This window comes from Pogona vitticeps, chromosome 15 (genome assembly GCF_051106095.1).
Source record: "Pogona vitticeps strain Pit_001003342236 chromosome 15, PviZW2.1, whole genome shotgun sequence".
NCBI classification, from domain to species: Eukaryota; Metazoa; Chordata; class Lepidosauria; order Squamata; family Agamidae; genus Pogona; species Pogona vitticeps.
The window spans coordinates 13,628,554-13,649,765 of record NC_135797.1 but is presented as its reverse complement, the minus strand read 5'-3'; the positions used below and the strand labels follow the sequence as shown (position 1 = coordinate 13,649,765).

The 21,212-nt window shown below is 50.1% G+C and overlaps 2 protein-coding genes and 1 long non-coding RNA gene across 5 annotated transcripts in view; 2 read left to right on the top strand and 1 right to left on the bottom strand.

Annotated features, from left to right (window-relative positions):
- The window catches only part of VANGL2 (VANGL planar cell polarity protein 2), a 55,284-nt gene that overhangs the window by 26,880 nt on the left and 7,192 nt on the right, over positions 1-21,212 (bottom strand). The window contains exon 1 of one of the 3 annotated variants that reach the window (XM_020810275.3): positions 5,983-6,597. The exons of 1 other annotated variant lie outside the window; for it this stretch is intronic. The gene's annotated coding sequence lies outside the window, so the exon portion shown is untranslated. Of the gene's footprint in view, positions 1-5,587; positions 5,689-5,982; positions 6,598-21,212 lie in introns of those variants that run through there. One more of the 3 variants, XM_078382121.1, reaches the window with a different exon arrangement.
- Positions 6,293-9,194, top strand: LOC144584904 (uncharacterized). The gene is made up of 2 exons (XR_013539384.1): positions 6,293-6,391; positions 8,495-9,194. It is a non-coding gene; the product is annotated as an uncharacterized LOC144584904 (long non-coding RNA).
- On the top strand, positions 11,327-19,215 carry LOC110088141 (Golgi-associated RAB2B interactor protein 3). Its single transcript, XM_072983954.2, has 7 exons — positions 11,327-11,458; positions 14,110-14,271; positions 14,781-14,971; positions 16,116-16,386; positions 17,716-18,011; positions 18,220-18,269; positions 19,007-19,215. The coding sequence occupies exons 1-7, from the start codon at positions 11,420-11,422 to the stop codon at positions 19,102-19,104; spliced, it is 1,107 nt and encodes a 368-aa protein (XP_072840055.2). The 5' UTR covers positions 11,327-11,419; the 3' UTR covers positions 19,105-19,215.

Here is a 21,212-nt window from a genome sequence, read left to right as displayed (position 1 = left end):
AAACAAAACTGAGAAGTGTCTCCAATACTTTGCGGAAAGATTTTAATATCAAGACGACTCTGCCTCTTCTTTAAAACCGCATCTTTTTTTAAAAAAAAAACATGTGACTGGATCTGGATAAAACTAAAGCTGTCTCTTTTTTTGCTCATAAATAAGCCCCTGTGAGAGTCAAAAAGTATTTCTCTGTTTCAAACTAACTCTTATATACAAAGAAATGTAAACGACCTTGGAAGAAGGAATCGCAGACTTAACCAAACAAAGCTGAAACACCACCTTTCTCTAAGTCGCAATGACCAGATAGGCGGGGTATAAATAAAATAAATTAAATAGTCCTTTTAAACATAGAAAACAGATTCAAAGTCATACACCAACAAACCAAGGGGTGCAGAATTAATTTTAGAATCATAATCACTTCCAGAAGGTGAACACCTTGTCGCACCCTTGAATTATATTTGATTTATTTAGGATGTTTCCACACTGAAATTATCTCCAGGGAGGCCAGCATACTAAGCGAAACAGGCAGAAGAAAACAATGGCAAAATAAAAGCAAAATAACATTTAAAGGCTTTTTTGGGGGGGAATTAGCCCATTCTAGTCATCAAAGTTCAAAACCTCAGCCATGTTAGGGGGGGCGTCAAGTTTTTATGAAACTCAAAACTCAGTAATTTCTAACCAAGAGTCCAGCTTGAAGGTACAACTTCGTAAAAAAATTTGCCGGATTTATTATTTTCATATTTTAGCCCCTGCAATCCCATTTGCTACTGATAACACACTTGCCCTTTCTAAATACATTACCCTCCACATTTTGAGGTTACTGCTCGCCATCAAGCAAAATCATTACAATTTTTTTAACCTCGGCAAGAATTCTCACTGTGGTTTCAATGTGGTGTTGATTCCCAGCTGTACTGTTGCAATCTTTAATGCCATTTTGTTAAAAAAACAAAACAGACATGAGAAAGAAAATTGCCAATAGCCTGTAAACCTTCTTCTTTGGGAGGCAAAAAAAAAATTAGCTTTTTTTGTATCCACAAAGGGAAGCTCATCCAGTCTTTGGGCAGAGAATGAGAAGTGAGCCATAAAATGGGGAGGAAAAAAACACAAAACCAGTAAACAATGGATCTAGGCTGTGGATGCTGGCAGAAAGGGGTTGGTCTTTAATGCACCAAGAGAAGCACGTTGCAATTAAAATAATATAATTTGCAGATCGGCAGGATGGTGCTTTTTGCAGATTAGAAAATCCCAATGCTAAAAAAAAAAAATTACATTCCGGAGCGTGGGAAGGTGGGCAGATTTTTTTTAACCCACCCAAATACCCGCCCCGGGAGGAATAAAGCGAAGCTGCATTCCAGAGTCCAAGGCAACCCATCATCTCCATGCCCAAGACGAAAACACAGAGCTGTTTGCCAGACCGAGGGGGGAGCCGAGGCCCTCCCCTCCTTTTCTCCCTCCAGCTCCCCTTGCCCTTCTGTCCATCTCGTGGACCTGTTGTGTGCAGATCCCCCCCCCCAGGACCAACCGCAAGAGACCCACTGCAGCTCCCGAGGTCGGTCTCCCACGCAGGGGTGGCGCTACCCCCGTTGAAACCAAATCCCCCACACACACCCTTTCGTCCAACTGCCCTGGTTACACAGAGCCGGTCGGGTTGGAGCAAACGAAAACATTTGACCGCCTGGTGGCCGCCTCATTATCTCCAGATCATCGGACCCAGGAAGGCGGGGGGGGGATGTCGCACAGGGGAAGGTGGGGGGGGAGTGAGAGAGAGAGAAACCCCCAACCCTCCCATGTGCAGGGCTAAGAATTGGCCATGACAGCCGCCCAACAGATGCATCTCCACTGATCTCATGGCCCTAAAATGCCTGCCACGGAAACCACCCTCAACTAGGAAACCAAAGGATGATGATGGCCAGGACCACCCAATGAGGTGCAGGGACCAGACCCGAAAACAAGCTCTGGGGGGTGGCCTTTAAAAAGGTCCTTCCCAGGGTGGTTTGTTTTGTAAAGCCCTGCACCTAGAAAGGTAGCTTTCATTCCACAAGCTAGATTTCTACAGGTAAGGATAGACAAGACGGATAGATGGATTATTATATATATAGGCTCCTGGCATTGACATGGGTGAGCCTCCATTTCTGAGCCTTATAAGAGATATAGCTCAGTGGTTTAAACATCTGGCTTGAAGAGTTTGGGGAGATCAATTCCTCGCTGTGCCTCCTTGATAGGGGCTGGACGTAATGATCCAGAGGATCCCTTCCAGCTCTGCTGTTTTAAGGTTATGATGATGATGATTATATAGCATTTAGCAAGACGGTTCCAGCCAGCACTTCCTCCCCCCTCCCCGAAAGCCACCCCGAGAGGCGGGCCATTTTCATTAAGGAAGCAGGAAAACCAAGGCTAAAGATGTGATGAATCGCCGGAGGTGTTCCGTATATGTGTATTTATTTCATTTAAAATATTTATGTGCTTTGTCTTCATGGAGCTTGACTCTGGGAAGGTTTTCGCACTACAATTCCCAATTTCAAGGCGAGCGCCGTATAAGTTCAAAAGATCCAGGAGCGGCTGGAAATACTTTTAATAACTAACACTCCTCTAAGGGGGCGAGAGCGCAGGTCAGCGGTAATTACCCGCAGAAGGATTTGAGATCACACATCCAAAGCAGTCTTCCACTTTTTCCCAGATTTTTTTTTTAATCAGCAGAGGAAAAGCACCGATCAAAGACAGTTCCAAGTTTAAATCTCATGACAGCTGCATTTGCTCAGTGCATGAAAATGGGATTCACCTCTCTGCTGTTTTAGAGGCCCATGGCCAAAAACCAGAAATAGATCTCCATCAATTTTCCATTTCGACAAGCAATCATCCAATATTTATCTTTCTGAGGGCTGGCCCTTAATATGACCCGGGGTTTACTGTCTGGTACAGCTGAGGGCAAAATAAGGGCACAAAGAGGCATGTTTACAGACACTCTCCTAAAATGAGCCAGGACCCAGTGTAGTGTCATGGACAGAGTGATGAGCAAAGACTCGAGCCCTGGGTTCAAATCCCCTGCTCTTGTGAAACCACGTCTTTCAGAGTATGCACCAGTTTCCATGCGGCAGGTGTCAATTTTCTAAAACGCACACCGAAAACGCACAGACCAACTGCAAATTCGCACGCACGAATGGCCTGGGCGAATGAAACGAAACAGCCAGGGAAGCATCTAAAGTGATTATAACCAGAGTGCCTCTAGGCGTAGGCAGAGTAGCTACACCAGCTCATGGAGCCTGCCTCCCGAGCTTCCCTCCAGGCCTGAGGATCACAGCGCGTGGGGGAAACTGAGGCTCCAGACCGCCTGTCTCTCCAAAGGTAAAAGGGAGGGCAACTTATCCCGTCATGGATCAGATTAAAAAATCCAGATGTCTGAAATGGAACCTCCCCCTTCATTAAAACTCAATGAGGCCGGATCCTCTGTGCGCGCACACGCGCAGACACATACCAAGTCAAGCCTCCGAGAGACCAGGTTCATCTCCAGAGCCAGGAGAGGTCCCAGCCCAATTAAGCAAAGAGTTCTTTGATTAAACCCTTCCTCCACCACCCCCTCCCCTCCTGCTGTAATTACACCTCTCGGTTTGGGCAGGGAGGAAAAGGCACCTAAAAGGCAAGCAGGCACTGGGTGGGGGGGGACAGAACAAGCTTCCCCCCCCAGCAGAGAGCAAAAGAGTTGACCTTCGAAGCCGCACAGGAACAAAAAAAGCCCACAAGGTTGCAGGCGAGGGGGGGGCGAGCAAGGAGACAAGGGGGTGAATGCCCCATTCCAAATTCGAGAGGGTCTCCTCCTGGTGGGGGGGGGGGAGATCGGGAAGAGGGGAGCAGGCGCAAGCCAAGGGCTGAGAGGTTTATAAGGTGGCAAAGGCGAGGGCGGTGGGAGAGAGGCCAGGCCTCGGCTTGAAAGGATTGTCCAGGGTTGAAAGAGGATTTGGTGGGTGAAATACGGGGCCGAAGGAGCCAGAAGGCAACTCCGGGAGGGAAAACCCCCATCGCTGTTCGGCTGCAGGTGCAAAACCACCCACGGCCATCCTAGGAGCACCCACGGGAGGATCTCTGCATGGCGGTCTCCACAGCCAGAGAAACCGGGGCCAAAATTCCTGGACCAATCGGGCATCCGCACGACGCAGAAGGCACCTTGACCCCTGCTTTCACGTGCCCCCAGAGACCGAGTTCGAGGCCATTTTTCACCGGAGTAGAACCCATTGAAGCCAACTTGCGTAGGGCCTGCGAGGAGGGGGTCCCGGCCAAAGTCAGAGGTCCGGCGCCACGCCTAGACGGTTCAAGCCATTGCCAGCCCCCCCCGGGAGTGGGGGGGATCCCCGGCTGAAATTCCAGAGAGGTGCGGCTGCCAGCTTGTGCCAGAGATATTAGGTGAGGGATGATGAGCCTAGGCAAGGTTAGGGGTCCAACCGAAGGCCGGCGCCTGCTTTCAAATCCCCAGGCTCTCCAAGCATGAATCCAGCCCAGAACTATGGTGAGATCATGATGATGATGCCAGTCAGAGCCACCCAAACAAGGCTGAGATGGGAATTAAGACTACACCTCTTTGGCAGCTATTAACAAATGAATCTTGTTGATTTCACGGGGGGGGGGGGTGTTCCTCTGGCAAGGCCTAGCGCTTGGCTTTAGGGATCTGGGCATTTGGGCAAAACAGACCCAGGTCTGCCAGGAGGTGCCCCCTCTTTGCCCACCCAAGGGCGGCCACGCTGCTTCCCTCGTCTCCTCTTTCGTGTCTCTTCTGAAGGATGCAAAAATAAATAAATAAATAAATAAAATGGATGTCCACGACAGGAGAACAAGACAGAAACCCCAGCCAGAGGCAATGCCCTCTGAACCACAGACTGCAATGGCATGAAACTGTGCAAGCTTCAGGATCCCCACAGAACGCTTCGGCAGAGAGGCAAAAAGGGCAGATGAGGAAGGACCAGGAGATTCTCAACACCGGGAAGGGGGGAACCGGTGAGCCCGGAGTTGCCTTCACCTGGGGCTGACCCCCCCACACACACACACACACAGGCAAACACACACCCTGCCAGTCTCCGGGGAGGGGGCCTCGTGGCGATCCTTTGGGGGGGGAACAGGCTAGCGGCCTTTGGCAAGGGGCCACCCGGGAGAAGCCCCTTTCCAGTCCCAACCAGGGCCAAAGGGGGGGGAGCGAGCGAGGAGGGTCCGATCCTGCCAACCCGGTCAAGTAGCTCCACCAGCCCCCCCCCCCAGGCAGTCCTGCACGCCCTGCTTTCGGCCTTCCACCCAGCTGGGGGTAAGGAGGTCCCGATCCTCCCTTGCCAGGGGAGGGTCGTCTCCCCCTTCTCCACCCTTCATGCCCCCCCCCCTTAGCAGGGACACAGAAAGGAAGAAGGGATTGAAACCCACACGGACAGGAGAACCAAGCAGAGATGAAAACTCCAAACGCCCCCCAGAAAACCTACAAACCCCTTTTAGGATCGATTTTTCCCCCTCCCGGGGGGGGCAGAGGGTAAAAAACATTGCAACCCACACCTCCCAGGGCCAGGAAAGCTCCCCATGCCGCCCCCCCCGTCTCCTCCACCTCCACGTATAGGGGGAGCACCTTTTTTTCTGGTGGGGGGGCTATTCTTCCCTGCAACCTGCAAGAGGCAAATTGGGGGGGGGGGGGGTCGAGGAGAGAGAAGACGGAAATGCTATTTCAGGATTGCAACCACGCCTTCCTCCTCCTCCTCCTCGCCCCCCCCACAAGGGGTTAAGAGAGGAGGGCCCCGATCCTGCAAGCGGTCCTCAGCTCTCTTTGCAATCTCTCTTCCACCCCCCCTCCTGAATTATTTTCTTTTTTTTGCAAAAGGATCCCAGCCCCTCCTCGAGGTCGCCTCGGGTCCGCAGGAATCCCTGGATTCCAGATTTGTTTTTTTTTAATTTAAAAGAAGGGGAGAAAGGAGAAATGCCCCCCACCCGCCTTGAAACAAAAGGAAGAGCGAGGCGCACATTTACCATTGCAGCAGCTTGGGTGCGATCCTGTTGCTCCGGGCTGGGCGGTGCAAAATGAAGGCAGCTGGACCAGGGATTCGCCTTTTCGGGTCTCTTCCTCCCCTGGCTTTTGTTCCCTTCCGGCCCGAACGCCCAAACTGCTTGCAAATTTCCAATTTCTCTTTTTTTTTTAAAAAAATATAATAATAAAACCGCCGCTGTCTCTCAATTTCTCTCTCTCAGGGGCGTCTCCTTCCGCTTTCCATGCAATTGCAAAAAAAGAGAGAGAAGGGGGAGGGAAAGGGGGGAAAAAATCAGGAGCAAAAAAAAGGAAAAAAAATTAATAAAATCCCAATTTGAAAATGGAGGATCAGAAGGAAGCAGCAGCAGCACGCGGGAGCCAACCGCTCTCAGCCGCCTCGCTTTTGCAAAGGTGAGAAATCGTTGCAAAACAAAAGGGGGGAAAATTAAAAAGCAAAGGGAAAGAAGAAAAAAATCCCACACAAACCCCGGCCGCTCCCCTCCGGCTTCTCCCGGCGTGTGAACCGAGGCGGATTCGAACCCGCGGACGCTCCGCGGCTGTTCCCGGGCCCGCGCGCCCCTCCCTCCGGCGCTTCCATTGTCTCCGCCGCGAAGTTCCCAGCGCCTCGGCTCTTCCTCTCTCCGCGCTTCACGCCCGCCGCCGCCGCCGCTTTCTCCGGCCCATTAATTTTACGGTTGACGGTGACGGGAGAGGCCGCCCGAAACCGGAGCGGGCGGGGGAGAAAAAAAACTTTTGCTTTCTTTTTAGATAAACTGAGATCTGAGTGTGTGGGATTTTTTTAAAAAAACCTCAGTTTTGATGAGTGAAACAAGAAATTAGGACTGGTCAAGGCACCAGGAGCCGTCCCTCCAAAAAGAAACGCTAACAAACTCCGGGTGACTCCAATAAGTACAATTTTATTTCATTATTTCTTATTTATTTTCTATTGTTACATACTATCAAGTCGCCCTTGTGGCGAACTTCCCACTAAGTGACCTCCAAATATTTCAATGTGTATAAATAAATACTTATTCTACTATATAAATATTTACTTGCTAGAAATAAATACTTATTTTATCATATTTATTTGCTAATGCGATCTGTTAATTTATTATTTGTTAATATTATCCTGCAGGCTGATGCGATGCATCCCCATTTACTATAATATTTATCATTTGTGTGTAGGTCAGGTGGCTACATTTGTATCTCACCTTCCCCCTTAAGGAACTCCATCTCCTGCAAACACATCAGTGATTCTTAAGCTAGATGCCCACAATTAATGCATTTTCCTTCTTTTTTTAAAAAAAAAATTAAATCCTTCTGAGTTCTAATGTTAACCAGAGTGTGTTTTTCTTTTTAATCTCTCCCAATGTTTCCCTCTGTTAGAATGTTACTGTGTGATTGCTATTTATAATTGAGATGTGACTTTCTAGTTCTATTGCTACATTTTGTAGCAGCTAAAGCACTGCAAATAAATAAATGTATCCAGAGATGAGAAAACTTCCTCTTTTTTCCCCCCAGATCTGTAGCTCCCAGAATTCCCAGCTGTGAAGGATTATGGGAGTTGTAGTTTGATCCACCAGGTTAGCCGCTCCTCCGTCTTTGGGGATTTTAACATGAGACTTAAATATAATAATAATAATAATAATAATAATAATAATAATAATAATAATAATAATAATAATAATAATAATAATAATAATAATAATAATAATAATAATAATAATAATAATAATAAACAACTCCTTTTTTCCTATAAATGTATTTCCCAGATGCATTCATGACCGCTACATTTCAAAACATTAAGGCGGTCCATGCAACAAACTCCTGCAGCCAGGTCCAGTGCATGGACGTTTACTCAGGAGTAAGGGCTTCACGCGTGGGTCCAAAGGGGGAGGCCATGCCATCGCTGTATTTCACCCCAAGATACAAGAATGTGGCTTCTTTTTCTACCCAGACAGGATTTGCCAAAGGTTTTTTTTTCCTTAAAATCTGGAATTTCTTCCTCCACCATTCCCCGAAAAAGCCCCCCCCCCGGAAGAGACAGAAAATACAAAATGGACAGTCAATGAGACCTGGATTCAAATCCTCCCACCTACAGGGAACCGAGGAGGAAACTTAGAGTCCCTCTTTTCCTGGATCCATCAGGACCTAAATATGCCGGTTTGTATAAACATTCAGGAGATTGTATTCTTGAAGGCTCAGGAGATTTTTTTTGTTGAAAAAAATTGTTCTGCCTTTTTTGACGGCCGTTTGCCATTCCTGACTTGAGCAGACACGTTTCTAACGGGTGAGTCAAGAGATTGGTCGTTTGAAGGGTCCAGGTCATATGGGGCCCTTCATTCTTTTCGTTTTGATGTCGCATGTCCTTCGTTATACACGCCTACTGCCCTTTTGGGGACCAGTTTCTGGTCCCCTGGCCCCATTTTCCCCAAGTGTAGGGGGGGAAGCAAGGTAGCCCCATAAAATAATAAAATAAATTAGAAGTTGTTCTAATTCTCCTTCTTCTTTCAGCCAGATGCTCTCTTCCAACCTCGCTTCCATCAAAATATGGTCTTTCTAGGCATCACACACCCTAAGGCATCACGCAACATCCACGCGACGCGCAGCCTGCTGTTTCGCGCCTGACCGTGGGCAAGTCCAGTCCTCCTGGCCTATCCTCAGATTGTGACAATTTCGAAATAGGTTTCTAAGAAGAAGAATAACTCCCCTCATAAGGGATTAGATGTTGAAACCAAGCTGTTTCTAGACCAGAGAGGGTGAAAACCACAGTCTTCAGGGGAAGTCCTCATGGGGAATGGAAAATAAGGTTCCAGCGGCAGAACTTTGGATTTCTGGTTAAATTCCTGTAGCTGCACAGCAGAAGTGCAGAATAGCTCCTAAGTTCCGCCAGATTGGTCCACCCCTTTTTTTCTCATCCACTTGCACTTAAAGTCATCTCAAGACCTTAGTAAGAGGAAGCATAAAAACCATTTTCTTGACTTACAATTATGAAACGATTAACCAGCAAACTGACCAACACGACTGCTTTCGACAAAAGACACCAACAGACGGACTGACTGGCAACAGACTGAAAAGAGAGGAAAAAGACACCGAGCAGAGAGGCGGGACTCTCTCTGAAATCAAAGACAGGAGGGAATGATTGGCTACGGCCGATCCATGGACGGTCACCCCCAGCCACACCTGCGAAAGGCATCATGCGAGGTTGCAAAAATCGCCGACCAGCTCCTGCATCCTTCTTCACCACGGTGCAGAAGGCAGAAGTCCAACAGGTCTCTTCAGTCCTGTGAGCTGCCACTGAGGTTGCAAAGTGTCGCAGGAGTGATGGCTCAGATTTCAGGGGATGCTTCGTTCCTTCCAGCTCTGCTGGAAGTCTGTTATTAGTACTACCGCCACCATCATCCACCTCTTCAAGCCACCCATTGTAATGTTCTTCTTCCAAACACAGCCGTCATGGCTGCTTTTCCTCAACCCCCCCATTCCTCGTCAGGGGGACCCAGGTGTTTGTGACAGCGGCCCTCCTCTTTTTTGGGGGGGCTGGCTCATGGGTCTCCCTTTCACCCCCAACCCGAGGGACCCTCTCCAGCCTCAAAGGACCGCATGGGTCTCCCTCTCTCCTCCGAGCCCAGCCCTGATCTCATCCTGGACGGGGCCTCTTTTCCGCCTTCACAACCCCCCCCTTGCCCAGCAGCCCCTTCCTCTCATGGAGGCTGAATTTCCGCCCGGTGCTTCCCCCCCTCCCAAATGCCACCCACTCAGCTAATGAGATTATTCCCCCAAAGGTTCAGTGGCGCGGTCATTCTGCCATCCCTGGTCAAGCGGGCAGCCTCCAGCTGCCAGCTCCCATTATGCTCCGGGCCTCTGCCAGGCGTGACGGACGCAGCCGGGCTTCCTCTTCGTCCTCTCATTGGTTTCTCCCCACAGGCATGGGTACTACAAATCCCATGGGCCGACCTGCGGGCCGGGAGGAAGCACAGGTAGAGTGCTCCGGAAGGAGGAGGCTTGAAGAAAGTTCAGATGCCTCTAAAAGGCTTTTCCCCCCTCCCTCGCCCCCGCCACCCCCAGGGTAGGTGGCCACCCTCCCAAAGGGGAAACCAGTCTCCCCACCATCGGGGCTGGCTTGCTGGGGGGGGGGAGGAGAGGTGGGGGGGGAGTATTTCCTGGCCTCTGCCTGTGGCTTCGGACTCTCAGTGGGTAGAGAAGGGCTAGCAAAGTGGCCTTCCTTCCTCCCCCACGTCCTCATTCATCATCCTTCAGCCCGAATTAGTGCAAGCCTGTGCACCCCTTCCCCCTTCCATTCAAAGGAGGGCAAGGGGGGGTTGCCCTCTTCCCCAAACCAGCCTATCTGGCTGCACGCACACCCCCTCCCTCCAGGCCCCACGGATGGCTTCTGCAAGTGACCCACTTGGTCTTAAAAGGGGAGGAGGTGGGGATAAAGATCTCACAAGGAAAAAGCCTTCTCCATTTGCTTTGGATGGAGCATGCGATGGTTGCCAACATTTTTCCTGGTGGCTGCTCCTGTACAGCTGTTGCAACAAGAGTTGCCAACATTTTCCTTGGCTTCTCCTCCTCTGTCTCTAGCAGCCACGGGTGTGCAAGCACCACTAAGCACCTCTAATGTTTACCTTCTAATCTGCAACCCGTTTTATCTTGAGCCCCGCTTTTGAAGGCGGAAGAGCTGGCTTTATCTGGTCAGCTGGCAACCTTGAGCTGAAACTCAAGACCTCGCTTCTATGTGAAAGGGTGGAGCTAACCCCTCCAGGCCTTGTGAGATCACAGCTCCCATCATCCTGAACTAATTCCAACGCTGGTAGGGGATGTTGGAATTTGAACACCGGAAACCTCTATGTTGTAGAAGGTTCTGGTTCACCTGTTAAAAACAAGGTGGCAGGTCCAGCCACCCCTCGGCCTCCCTTTCGTGGGTTATTCAGCCTCTGGACTTCACAGGTGAACTACCCCTGAACCTGGAGGTTCCACTCCTAACTAGCTGCCCTCTTAATTTGGGTGGAACAAAACGCTGTTTTTGAAATCAGTGACAAAAGGCAAGATGAATTGCATTGTTTGGTATGAGTTTCCAAAGCAGAAACCTTGGTGCCTCCCGCTAGATGGAGCCAATGTCCGCATTTTGGATTTTATCCTGGTTTCTCGTCTTGAAACAGGAATCCAAATTGCAGATGCTGCTATTATTATTATTATTATTATTATTATTATTATTATTATTATTATTATTATTATTATTATTATTATTATTATTATTATTATTATTATTATTATTATTATGGGGCAGAATTCCATCAGTCCATACAAGCTCTAAATGAAGAAACGGGGGCGCTTCCAGGAAAGCCCCCCCTTCACAGGTCCTTGTCCTTCCTTACAACAGCTCTCCGAGGTAGGCTCTGATCCGGGTCCGAAAAAGTCAATGCTGGAGAGGACCGCTGGATGGCTCCGGAGTTGAGGTCTCTTTCTGTGAAGCCACAGGTACGGAGTTCGAATCCCTCACTGGGCCTCCTTGACAGGGAGGGCGGCAAAAACTAAGCAGGGCCATCAGATTTTTCAGTTTTTTTCTACAGAAAACAAAAAAAGAACTTTTTTTTTTCTCCACTTCACGTTCTTCGGTAGATCTCTTTTGATTAACCTTTTGTCGCAAGAACGTTGGTTTCAAATTTAAAATATTTTTTTCAAAACTTCGCCCTTTTTTTTGCATTTGTTTTTAAACAGCACGTCTTGATTTTTTTTTTTAAAGGGGAAGGATGATGATCGTCAGGGGATGTAGGAAAAGTGACCCTTTCTCAATAATAATGACACTCAAACATTTGGAAAACATTGCCCTAAATGGGCTCGTCTTTTAAAAGTCTCCTGAGATTTCCCCAAAATTTCTTCTACCTCTTTCCCCACCTCTAGCAATCCATCACCTTTTGAAATCACTTAAATGACATTTTTTTAAAAAACGAAGTAATTCAAGAGGGTCTCAAAGCACTAACTGCCTCCCCCCATATCTTCCGTCATAAATAGGAAGTTATATTCCTGAATCAAGAGGGTTTACCCTGATCAACTGAAATCTCTAATTTTTTAAAAAAGATCTTTCTGAAAAGAAACACCGTTTTTCCCTCCCACTGCAGGCTCCTAAAATAATATATATATGTTGGGCATCCAAGCTTCTTGGGAGGTAAAAACCTCCGATTCCCGGGTTTTCAATGTGAGCTTTGTAAGCGCCAGAAAAAGACAGTTAAACCACAAACCTTGCACATCGTAAGTCAGTTTCCCCCCCCCCCCACCCTCAAATAGCATCTTAAAAACTCCCATCGCTTTTTAAAAGCACTTTCCCCCACACACCTCCTGTCTTGGAGGAAAGATCTGTTGCAGTTTTATTTGAAATCTCCGAGGCTGCCTGCCGTTTGAGTGACAGGAATGCCGTTTATTTTATTTTATTTTATTTATTTTATACCCCGCCCATCTGGTCTCCTGACCACTCAGTATGAGTGACAGGGAGCGGTTTTTTTCTGGACTGGGGCGACTGTCAATCAAACCAGCACTAAACCCATCATCCGCTCCTGCCTCTCGGCTGAGCGCACCTTTATTTCCGTTGGCAGTCCACGTCGTTGTTTTTGTTTGCTGTTGATCTGTTCAAAATCGTAAGTACATTTCTCTCTCCAACAAATGTCTCTCGGGAGCGAGCTGCAGAGACTTTAAGTGCTCGTGAATGAGAATGGGGTGGTAGCTACTCCGGGGAACTGGAAGCTATTCTCCTCTCTTGAGTCTCGGCACTTCGACCACCCAGTGAAAGGAACTCGACCCAAAATTCAAGACCCGATGGAAGTAGAATCATGAAACATATATAAAAACCAAGAGAGCCAACCCTCCTCTTTTTTTCCAGTAGGGTTGCTGGATTTTTTATCTTTTATCTTTTTTTCTCAACAGCAGTTTTGTGCAGAAGATCGGTCTCAGACGTCCCCAGACATTTTGCCGCCTGAGGCAAAAGGCAAGGCAGCGTGGCACTGTTCCACGTACGGAAGATGGCCGAATCAGGGGGTGGGGGCTTTACTTCAAGACCGGCGATGGCCATGACGGGGGGGGGGCTCTCCAGATTGGGTGTGTAGGAGAGGCTCCCCTGGGGAGCGCAGGGGTTTGGTGCCACCCGCCCACCCCAGGAGATCCACCGCCTGAAGCCGCAGCCTCCCTCCGCCTAAGGGTTGGACTGGGCCCTGAAAGGCAAGGGGCCTCCCCACCCCAGTCCTTGTCTGTGGGTCTCCCGAGGGTGGTCCGTGGCGACGGAGCGAGACGTCATAGAAGAACCGATGACATCAAACAATGGCCTCTCCCCCCTGAGGATCAAGACCAGCCAAAGAGGGGCACCATCTGGGGGGGGCAAGCAAGAGAGGACGGGACACCTGTGAGAATCCCAGGTGAGCCCCTGACCCCTTTCAGGTGGGGGGAGGTTCCAAACACTGCTCACCACCCACCCCATCTAAATGGGTGTCCAACTGAAAAACACACACACACACACCGGTCACTCTGCTTGGGAGCCCTGAAGAGGCCCGCGGGCATCTATGGCCACCCCACCTGATGGTCTGAAGATCATCCAGGCAGGATGGCCACCCTATTCCCCCCCCCCGACCTCCACTTAGCCAGCTCCTGCACTTTCCAAAAGCCCCCCCATGAGGTGGCGATGTCCTTTCGGCTCCATCTGCTTTTTGGACTTCCGGTCACCTCGTGCGCAACCTCTGGAAGGCCCAGATTTTAAAAGCTCTGGTCAGGTCTTGCAAACTCCAGGTCCAGGGCTTCCTTGAGGGAGTCTGTCCATCTCACGTTGGTTCTTCCTCTCATCCTACGGCCTCCCACTTACACCCCCCCCAGCGTTCTTGCCGTCACCAGCAGGGAGGCTTTCTCATGGTCAAGCACAGCCTTTTGAACATCTAGAGTGAGTCCACGCGTGGTCCTAGCTGGGACCCATTGATCGGGCCACGGAAGCCCTAACCGTGCTTCAAACGAAGCCACGTGCTTCTTGTTTAGCAGCCTTACACCCCGAAATTCAACAGGTGAAGCTGAACCCTTGCGAAGGCCCAGCCTTCCCTGCTTGCCGCACCACCAGCCCATTCCCGCTGTAACCGCTAGCCCTGACTTCCACGCAGGCCTGGAACCACAAGATGACGACGGCCAAGTCTAAAACCCCACCAGCCGTGGCCAGCCAAGGCCTCTTCAACACGGCCATGGGCCCGCTCCAGCGCCAGCTCCGCACGGGAGAATACAACCTTTTCAAGTGGGCCTCCATGTTCGAAAGCGACTTTGTCCAGGTAAAGGCTTGGTCGGGGGGGGGGAAGAGCCAAAGGAGACCACGGGAGGGTTTGCATCCCCTCCGGACCCCATGAGGGCAGGGTGGCCCAAAAAGGGGGCTTGGCCAGCTCTCAGCTCGGAGTTCGTGAAACCCTAAAGGACTTTTCGGAAAAGCAGAACCCAGAGAGAAACGGGGGAAACCTTGCAAAATTCTCAAAAGGATACCCATTGAAAACAACCACCACCTTTAATTCAAAATCATAACAATCCCACAGTCTTCCCTGCTGCTGCATTATTAAACGTCAGCAAAACAGGAAGGGTTAGTTTCACCTTTTTTTTAAGGATGGACTGTAAAAAATACCCTTTTTAAAATAAAAAAAGGCGAGCTTTCGAGTCACACAGGACGCTTCATCAGGGAGAAAGTTATCAGTCTGAAGAACTTTTTCCCCCAAGCTCTGGCTGTTTCTTCTGGGGAGGGCTTAACCCCCTACGGTGACGTCTCTGTGCCGGCTCTTCTTTCCCACGCCAGGTCGGCAAGCGAGGGGGCACCCTGGACGTCCACAACCAAGTCCGCCAGGTGCGGGTGGCCATTGCGGCCACTAGCCCCGGGCTGAAACTCCCCAACGTGCTCTTGATGGCCCGGCAGATCCTCCCTCACGAACAGCCGCCGCCCCACCAGGCCCGGTTCCGCTATCCAAACGCAAGGTTCGAACTCACCAGGTGAGGCCCCATCTCTCTTTCTCATCTCAGGGGTCGGGGTGGGGGTGGGGGGTGTCCCCCTCTCTCTTTTGAAAGGAAGCCTCTCCTGGTAACTCTCAGGAGTACGGAGCAAGCCCCTCCAAAAGCAGTTCTCTCCCCCCCCCCGGGTTTTCTAAATCTGCTCCAAACTCTTTGCAAGACCAGCTGAGCTTCTGGGGCAGCTTGGCGAGACCTCAGCTGCAGAACGAGCAAACTCCAGCCAAGCTCTAGAACTCGCCGCCCACTTGCTTCTCCCTTCCAAGGAGGCATGAAATCTTTTCTAAAATGATTTCGGAAGGCATCTGTGATAACCAGAGGCTGGAAAAACTTCTTCTGTTCTCAACCAACAGCTCCCCCAAACCTGCCACCAAGCACAGTTCCTGTCTTGGAGGATTCTGGGATATATTGTTCCTTCCTCCTCGTGAACAGGCGATCGGTCTACTCAGATTTAAACCGTTCATGCAAGCCTGGTTTCTAATTTTTAAATTGCAAGTCCCATGGCCGGTGCTTTTCAGAACCATTTTTGTGATCTCCATTCGGCTGAAAGATCTAAATCTTGGAACCCGCCTTGTCAAAGCAGCACAGTGGGCTTCGGAGAGCCAGGGTCTTGAATAAACAAGATTATGCTGAGGATCCGACTCTGGCCCAACTACGGCCAATCTGTTGGGAGTTTTTGCAACCTCGCATGCGGTCTTTAATAGGTTTGGCTGGGAGGGACCTTTTCTGGGTTGGGGTGCCTGTCAATCTATCCAGCGCTCGCCAATCGTGCCTTCTTGCTTCCGGACCCACCTCTCCGCTCAGTGGCTTTCCCCCCCCCCCCAGAGTGTTGTTGAAAGCAGTCACGTTTCTCAGTTTGCTGTTGGATCCGTTCAATCGGAAGAAGTGAAGTCTTTTTATGCTTTCTCCTACTCCTATCTCAGAGTGAGTTATTGAGACTCCAAGCGCCGTTTAACGAGGGACAAAAGAGGGAGTGGACTAATCTGGGGGTGCTTGAAGCTATTCGGCTCTGGGAATCCTTGCACGTCTGGGGGAATTTGAACCAGAGATTCAGAACTCTCCCACACAATCCGCCCCATGAGGTTTTCTCTCTCTCTCTTTTCTCTCACCCCCCCTTTTCCCCCCCCAGGCTTTTTCCTCTGTGTTTTGTCAAGATCTCCATCCACGATCTGGAGAAAAAACAGTTGCGCTTCAAAATGGCCACCGGCCGGACCTTCTACCTCCAGCTCTGCCCTTCGCTGGACAACCAGCCCGACAACTTTGAGTCGTGGGTCAAAGTCGTCCACCTTCTGCGGCCCCCCTCCAAGTTCAGCCAGGAGCCCCCAGACCCGGACCCTAAAGAGTCTTGGATATCTTTAGCCACCCCTTGTTCCGGAGAATCCCTCCTGCACCCTGTCGCGGTGAGTTTCTTTGGGTAACAGAGGCGAGGGCCACGACGTCCCCCCCCCCCACATACTTTCTTTGGTGGGGCGAGGAGGAGGAAATCAAGGAATCACTTCTAATCCCTCTCTTTGATTATCAAAGGGAGGGGGGTTGTGTTTCTGGACTAGAAAGGCCAAAATCGTTCTCAGAAGGCTAGACCAGGACTCTGGAGGCCTGGGTTCGAATCCCTGCTTGGACACGTGCACTTAGGAAAAAGGTCCAGAAACACTTCTTGAGCAGCGTCTCTCCGAGTCACGAGAGGGAGATTCCAAATCCGGAGGCAAAACCAAGCTGGAAATATCACCTGTTTCTCACTCTGTATGGGAAAAAAAAAATCAACAACCGGAACCTTTATACATCTGCCCAGTGTCCTGGATTAGGGGCTGAGGCCCCTTGTTTTAGCTCAGCAGACAAGTATTCGTGTCACTAAAGCAGGTTAAACGTAGACATCTAACTAGGTTATAAAGTCCAGCTGAGGCCAATGGAGAGTTGTGCCTAGTGGTTGGAATCTCCCCCCCCCCCGAGAAAAAGCAGGTTTGTGGATTAACACCTTTCCTGCCCAGTAGGTCCAGTCTAAGGGGCTGATGGTGGCATTTCTAATGGCAAATAGAAAACCAAGAGAGGAGGATCGGTCCGGGCACAGAAAAAGAAGGACCACATCCTCGTCTCTTTCTATTCCTCCTGTTTTTTACTTTGTTGCTCTTCAGCGCTGACTTTGGGAGGAGGAAATTACGCAGGCTTTTGTTGTGTGGGGATCCTGTCACCTTTGCAACAGCTTTCTTTCCCTCCTGTAGCTGCCTAACGGATCCCTCGAGAAAAGTGGGTGGCCAAACCCACCCACCCCAAGTTACCATATATTTCCGTGTATAAGACGCCCCCATGTATAAGACACCCCCCAATTTTTAACCCAAAATTAAGAAATCTAAGTGGGGCTTAGCAAGTGGATCCCTGCAGGATCACTTTGATCCCTGCTTTCCCCTCCACTTGTTTTTTTCTCTCTCTCTCTCCTCAGCTTACTTCCGTGTATAAGACGACCCTCAATTTTTATTCTAAGGATTTTAGACAAAAGTATAGTCTTATACATGGAAAAATATGGTATGTGAAACACTCAGCAAACTTCCCAATTCAGTTAGAACATGTCTCGCTTTCTAGGTTAATGGATCCGCTAAAATCTGCTACAGCCGAAAAGAACGATGTTCTCCTAAACGAAGTCCACAAGCATGGGAGGAAAACTGAAGCAAACACCCCTGATAAAACCAACGTGCCCCCCCCATCTGAAAAGCATCCTCTCTCGTTCCTCTTTCCAGGATTTGACGGGCCCGCCACCCCAGGATGCAGAGAGCACCATTTTGGATAAACTAAGCACTGTGGCAGAAGAAGACCAAGGCAACAGCAATCCGTCCGAGTCCTCAGAAAGTCCATACGCCAACCTCAGCTTCGCCGGCGGCCCGCCCCCCACTTCAAACCCTTCGCCCGGCTCTGAAAGAAACCTGGAAGCAGAGACCCCTCCACCATCAGAAGGAGAACAGGCCCAAGAAAGGTTTGGGGTGTCCCCCAAAGGCATCAAGGGGGAGAAGCCGAAGGACCGACCTGTAGCCAACAGGTACCTGAGAAATCCGGTACTACGGGGTCAGGGGGAAGATGGGATTCGGAGTCCAATGACAACGGCTGGTAGATGGGTCCCCCTGTTTCGAAGTGAGCCCTTCCTGTCCGTGTCATTCATTCACGACCCAGGAGGTGGCAGCGAAGGTAAGTCAAGAGCGGAGAGGTGGCGGGAAGGGCCGTTCTGACCGACCACGTTCTCCTTTCAGAAGATCCAGCTCCCTGAGCAAGCCACGAAGAAGCCACTCGTCCAAAAGAGGTAAGAAGCGCCACCCCTGTAGGGGCCACGTCTTCCAGTGCTCATCCCTGGGCACGGTGAGCATCTTAGCTCACGGGCCTCATCCTAACAGGGGTGGATGAGGCCTCCGCGGCAGCGCCCCGCCTCTCTTTCCTGGACCCCTCGAAACAGGTCTTCTCTTTGCAAAGACAGGCCACAGGAGGGAACCATGTGTTACAGAGAGCCCGTCGTTAGAAGCGTGAATCTATCTAGCACTGAAAAACATCTGATTGTCACAATATTTGAGACGGAGCAGCCAAGCCAATAAGGCTGCTCCGAGTCTCAGGGAGGCGTCTAAGCTTCCCTGTAAATGGCACATTCACCTAGCATCACAATTTGCACCCAAGTAGGCCCATGGACTCTGATAGTTGAACGAGTCTGCTCCTATGTGCGTCCCATTGATTCAAGGAGGCCCATTTGAATTCATGGATTCCGTGGGCCTGCTCGAGTGCAAATCCCAAGGCTAAACAACGGGATTTAGGCCCTTCTGATCCAACAGAGGGAAAATCCAGAGCTTTGAGGGGGTGGAATTCATCTCATGGACACATTCCCCAGACATCCTGCTGGCTGGGGGATTTTGGGTTTTGTAGTCCCCGTTGCAAAGTGCCTGAGCTTTAAGATGTGTACACACCTGATTTTTCTCCCAGTGCGAGTGTTGTTTCCTATGTCGAGTGAGGGCCTGATCCTGATTTTCCCCCCACCCTCTCTTTGTCTCTCAGCTGTCAGCAGGAGCCCCAGCAAAATCTCCTCTCTCAAGTTGGAATTCCACAAACTCCACAAACGGATGGCCAAGAAGGCCAAAGAGAACCAGCGCTGAGCGGGCCCCACGCCAGACGACGCCTGATGCCCCACCCTGGGCGAAAGAGAGGAGCCTCCGTCTCCTATAACCACCTCTGACTTTAATAAAGACAAACCGTACAGACATCCATCCGCCCAGCCTCCTGAACGGTTGGGGCAAAGAGCTGGGATTGGGGGGGGTGCGCGGGGGAGAGAGAAAAGAAAAACTCCTGGGTCACAATCTGCTGGAGAGCTCAGAGGTTGGGGGTTCGAATTCTGCCCACCCACCCCCGTGTGCCTCCTTGACGGGGGCTCAGTTGGATGACCCACAGGGTCCCTTCCCACTCTGCCAGTCTAATATGATGATTATTATATATTTTTAAAAGACCAAAAACAGTCAAGCAAGATTACAAAAACATTTGACTGGTATCATCTAATGGATACAAGTTTTAATCAAACACCTAAGTATCTGTTAAATATTGGCACAGTATGTATGCTGTTCCTGCGTAATATTGCCTTTTTTTATAGGCCTGATGGTGCGATTTTTCTGAGATCTGCAGCTCCTTATAGTACAGGGTGAAATTTCTTGATATGGTTCCCCAAAGCCTCAAAGACGACAGGGACCACTGAGTTGTGCTTCATCCACCAGCGAGATGTTTCAATGGCCAGGTCTCTGTATTTAGTTAGTTTTTTCCAATTCTTTCTTTTCAACTCCGGCCTCCCCGGGAATTTCAAGGTCAAGGATCCAGACCTTTCTTCATTCTATCACTACTAGATCTGGTGTGTGTTCAAGGTGTTTCTTGGTTTAGATCCGGAAATCCCACAAGATCTTGACTTCTTGGTTTTCTGACACCTTCTCTGCCTGATGTTCCCATGGGGTTTTGGAGGCTGCCATCATCATAATCTCCTCCTCCTCGGGAGCCCTGAACCAAGGGAAAAACAGGAGTCTGAGCTAGTTTCCACACTGTCCACAATGTCCGATTCCCAATTTTTGCCCTATAAACATGGGGTGGGAACCACACCGGGGGCATGTCGCTTGCCCTCATGAATCCAACTACTTACCAAACTTTTATTTTCCCCTGCAAAAGGGGAGGATTCTCACCATCCAGGCCTTGAGGAGCCCTGATTCTCCTTGTTAGACAAAGCTTCGCCTTGTCCTAGCAAACGCTGGTGTGTTGCAGCAGCAGCACAAACACACACAAAAAAGCAGGAACCAAAAACCCTTTGAAGCTCTTTGGAGATTAAAACATTTCTTTTGGCAGATTAATTTCCATTTCAGCTTCAACATCTTCACCTCCAGAGAGAATTCAGGCTGGATTGGACCTAGCACCCACTGGTCTGTCTTATCTGGCTGTCCAGCGCATGTACAAAGCTCTCCTCCAGCCCCACCTTTCCTAAGATTCAATTATTTTTTCCTCCCCATCCGCTTTCTTCATGGTCCAGCTTTCCTACCCATACATAATGATTGGTAATACAAGACTCTGGAGGCCCTTCTCTAATTCCTTCATGGCAGCCTTTCCGAATCTCAGTCCGAAGCGAAATCAAAGACACACACACCCCACCTTGCTTTCCTCCTCTCTCACCCCCGGCATCATCTCTGCAGTCTTGCATGCCACGGGCAGAGGGCAGTGCAAACTCAGCCTAGGAGAAGCCGGGCGGGAGCAAAGGAGTCGCAGCTGCCTCGGCCGCAGCTGCCAGGCAGGGCCCTCGGAAAATCGCAAGAATTCCCCATGGAAAGCAATCTAATGGGATGGCTAGAGAGCCAGAGAGAGGGGGAGAGGAGGCTGAGCGTGGAAGACAGAACGCCGATTTGGAACGCATGGTTTGCTAGCAGCGACAGCCTAGTAACAGAAATATAGAATTATAAAGCTGGAGGGGATCCCTAGGGGTCATCTAGTCTAACCCCGCGTCGAGAGAGGAAAGCCATAGCATCAAAGCATAGACCTGCGGGGCCTGGAAGAGAGCCCATTTCATCCGGTTCCCAATTAAAAACACGACTCAAATGACACCCCCCCATGGGAGACGCAACAGGAAAGGGGGCACAATTCTGTGTTCAGGATGGAACGGCATTTTCCCAAGATCTTGTCTGAGCATCACCCCAAAAAAGCGCCAGATGTTTTGAAGGTGGACCTGGAGGGGTGTCAAAGA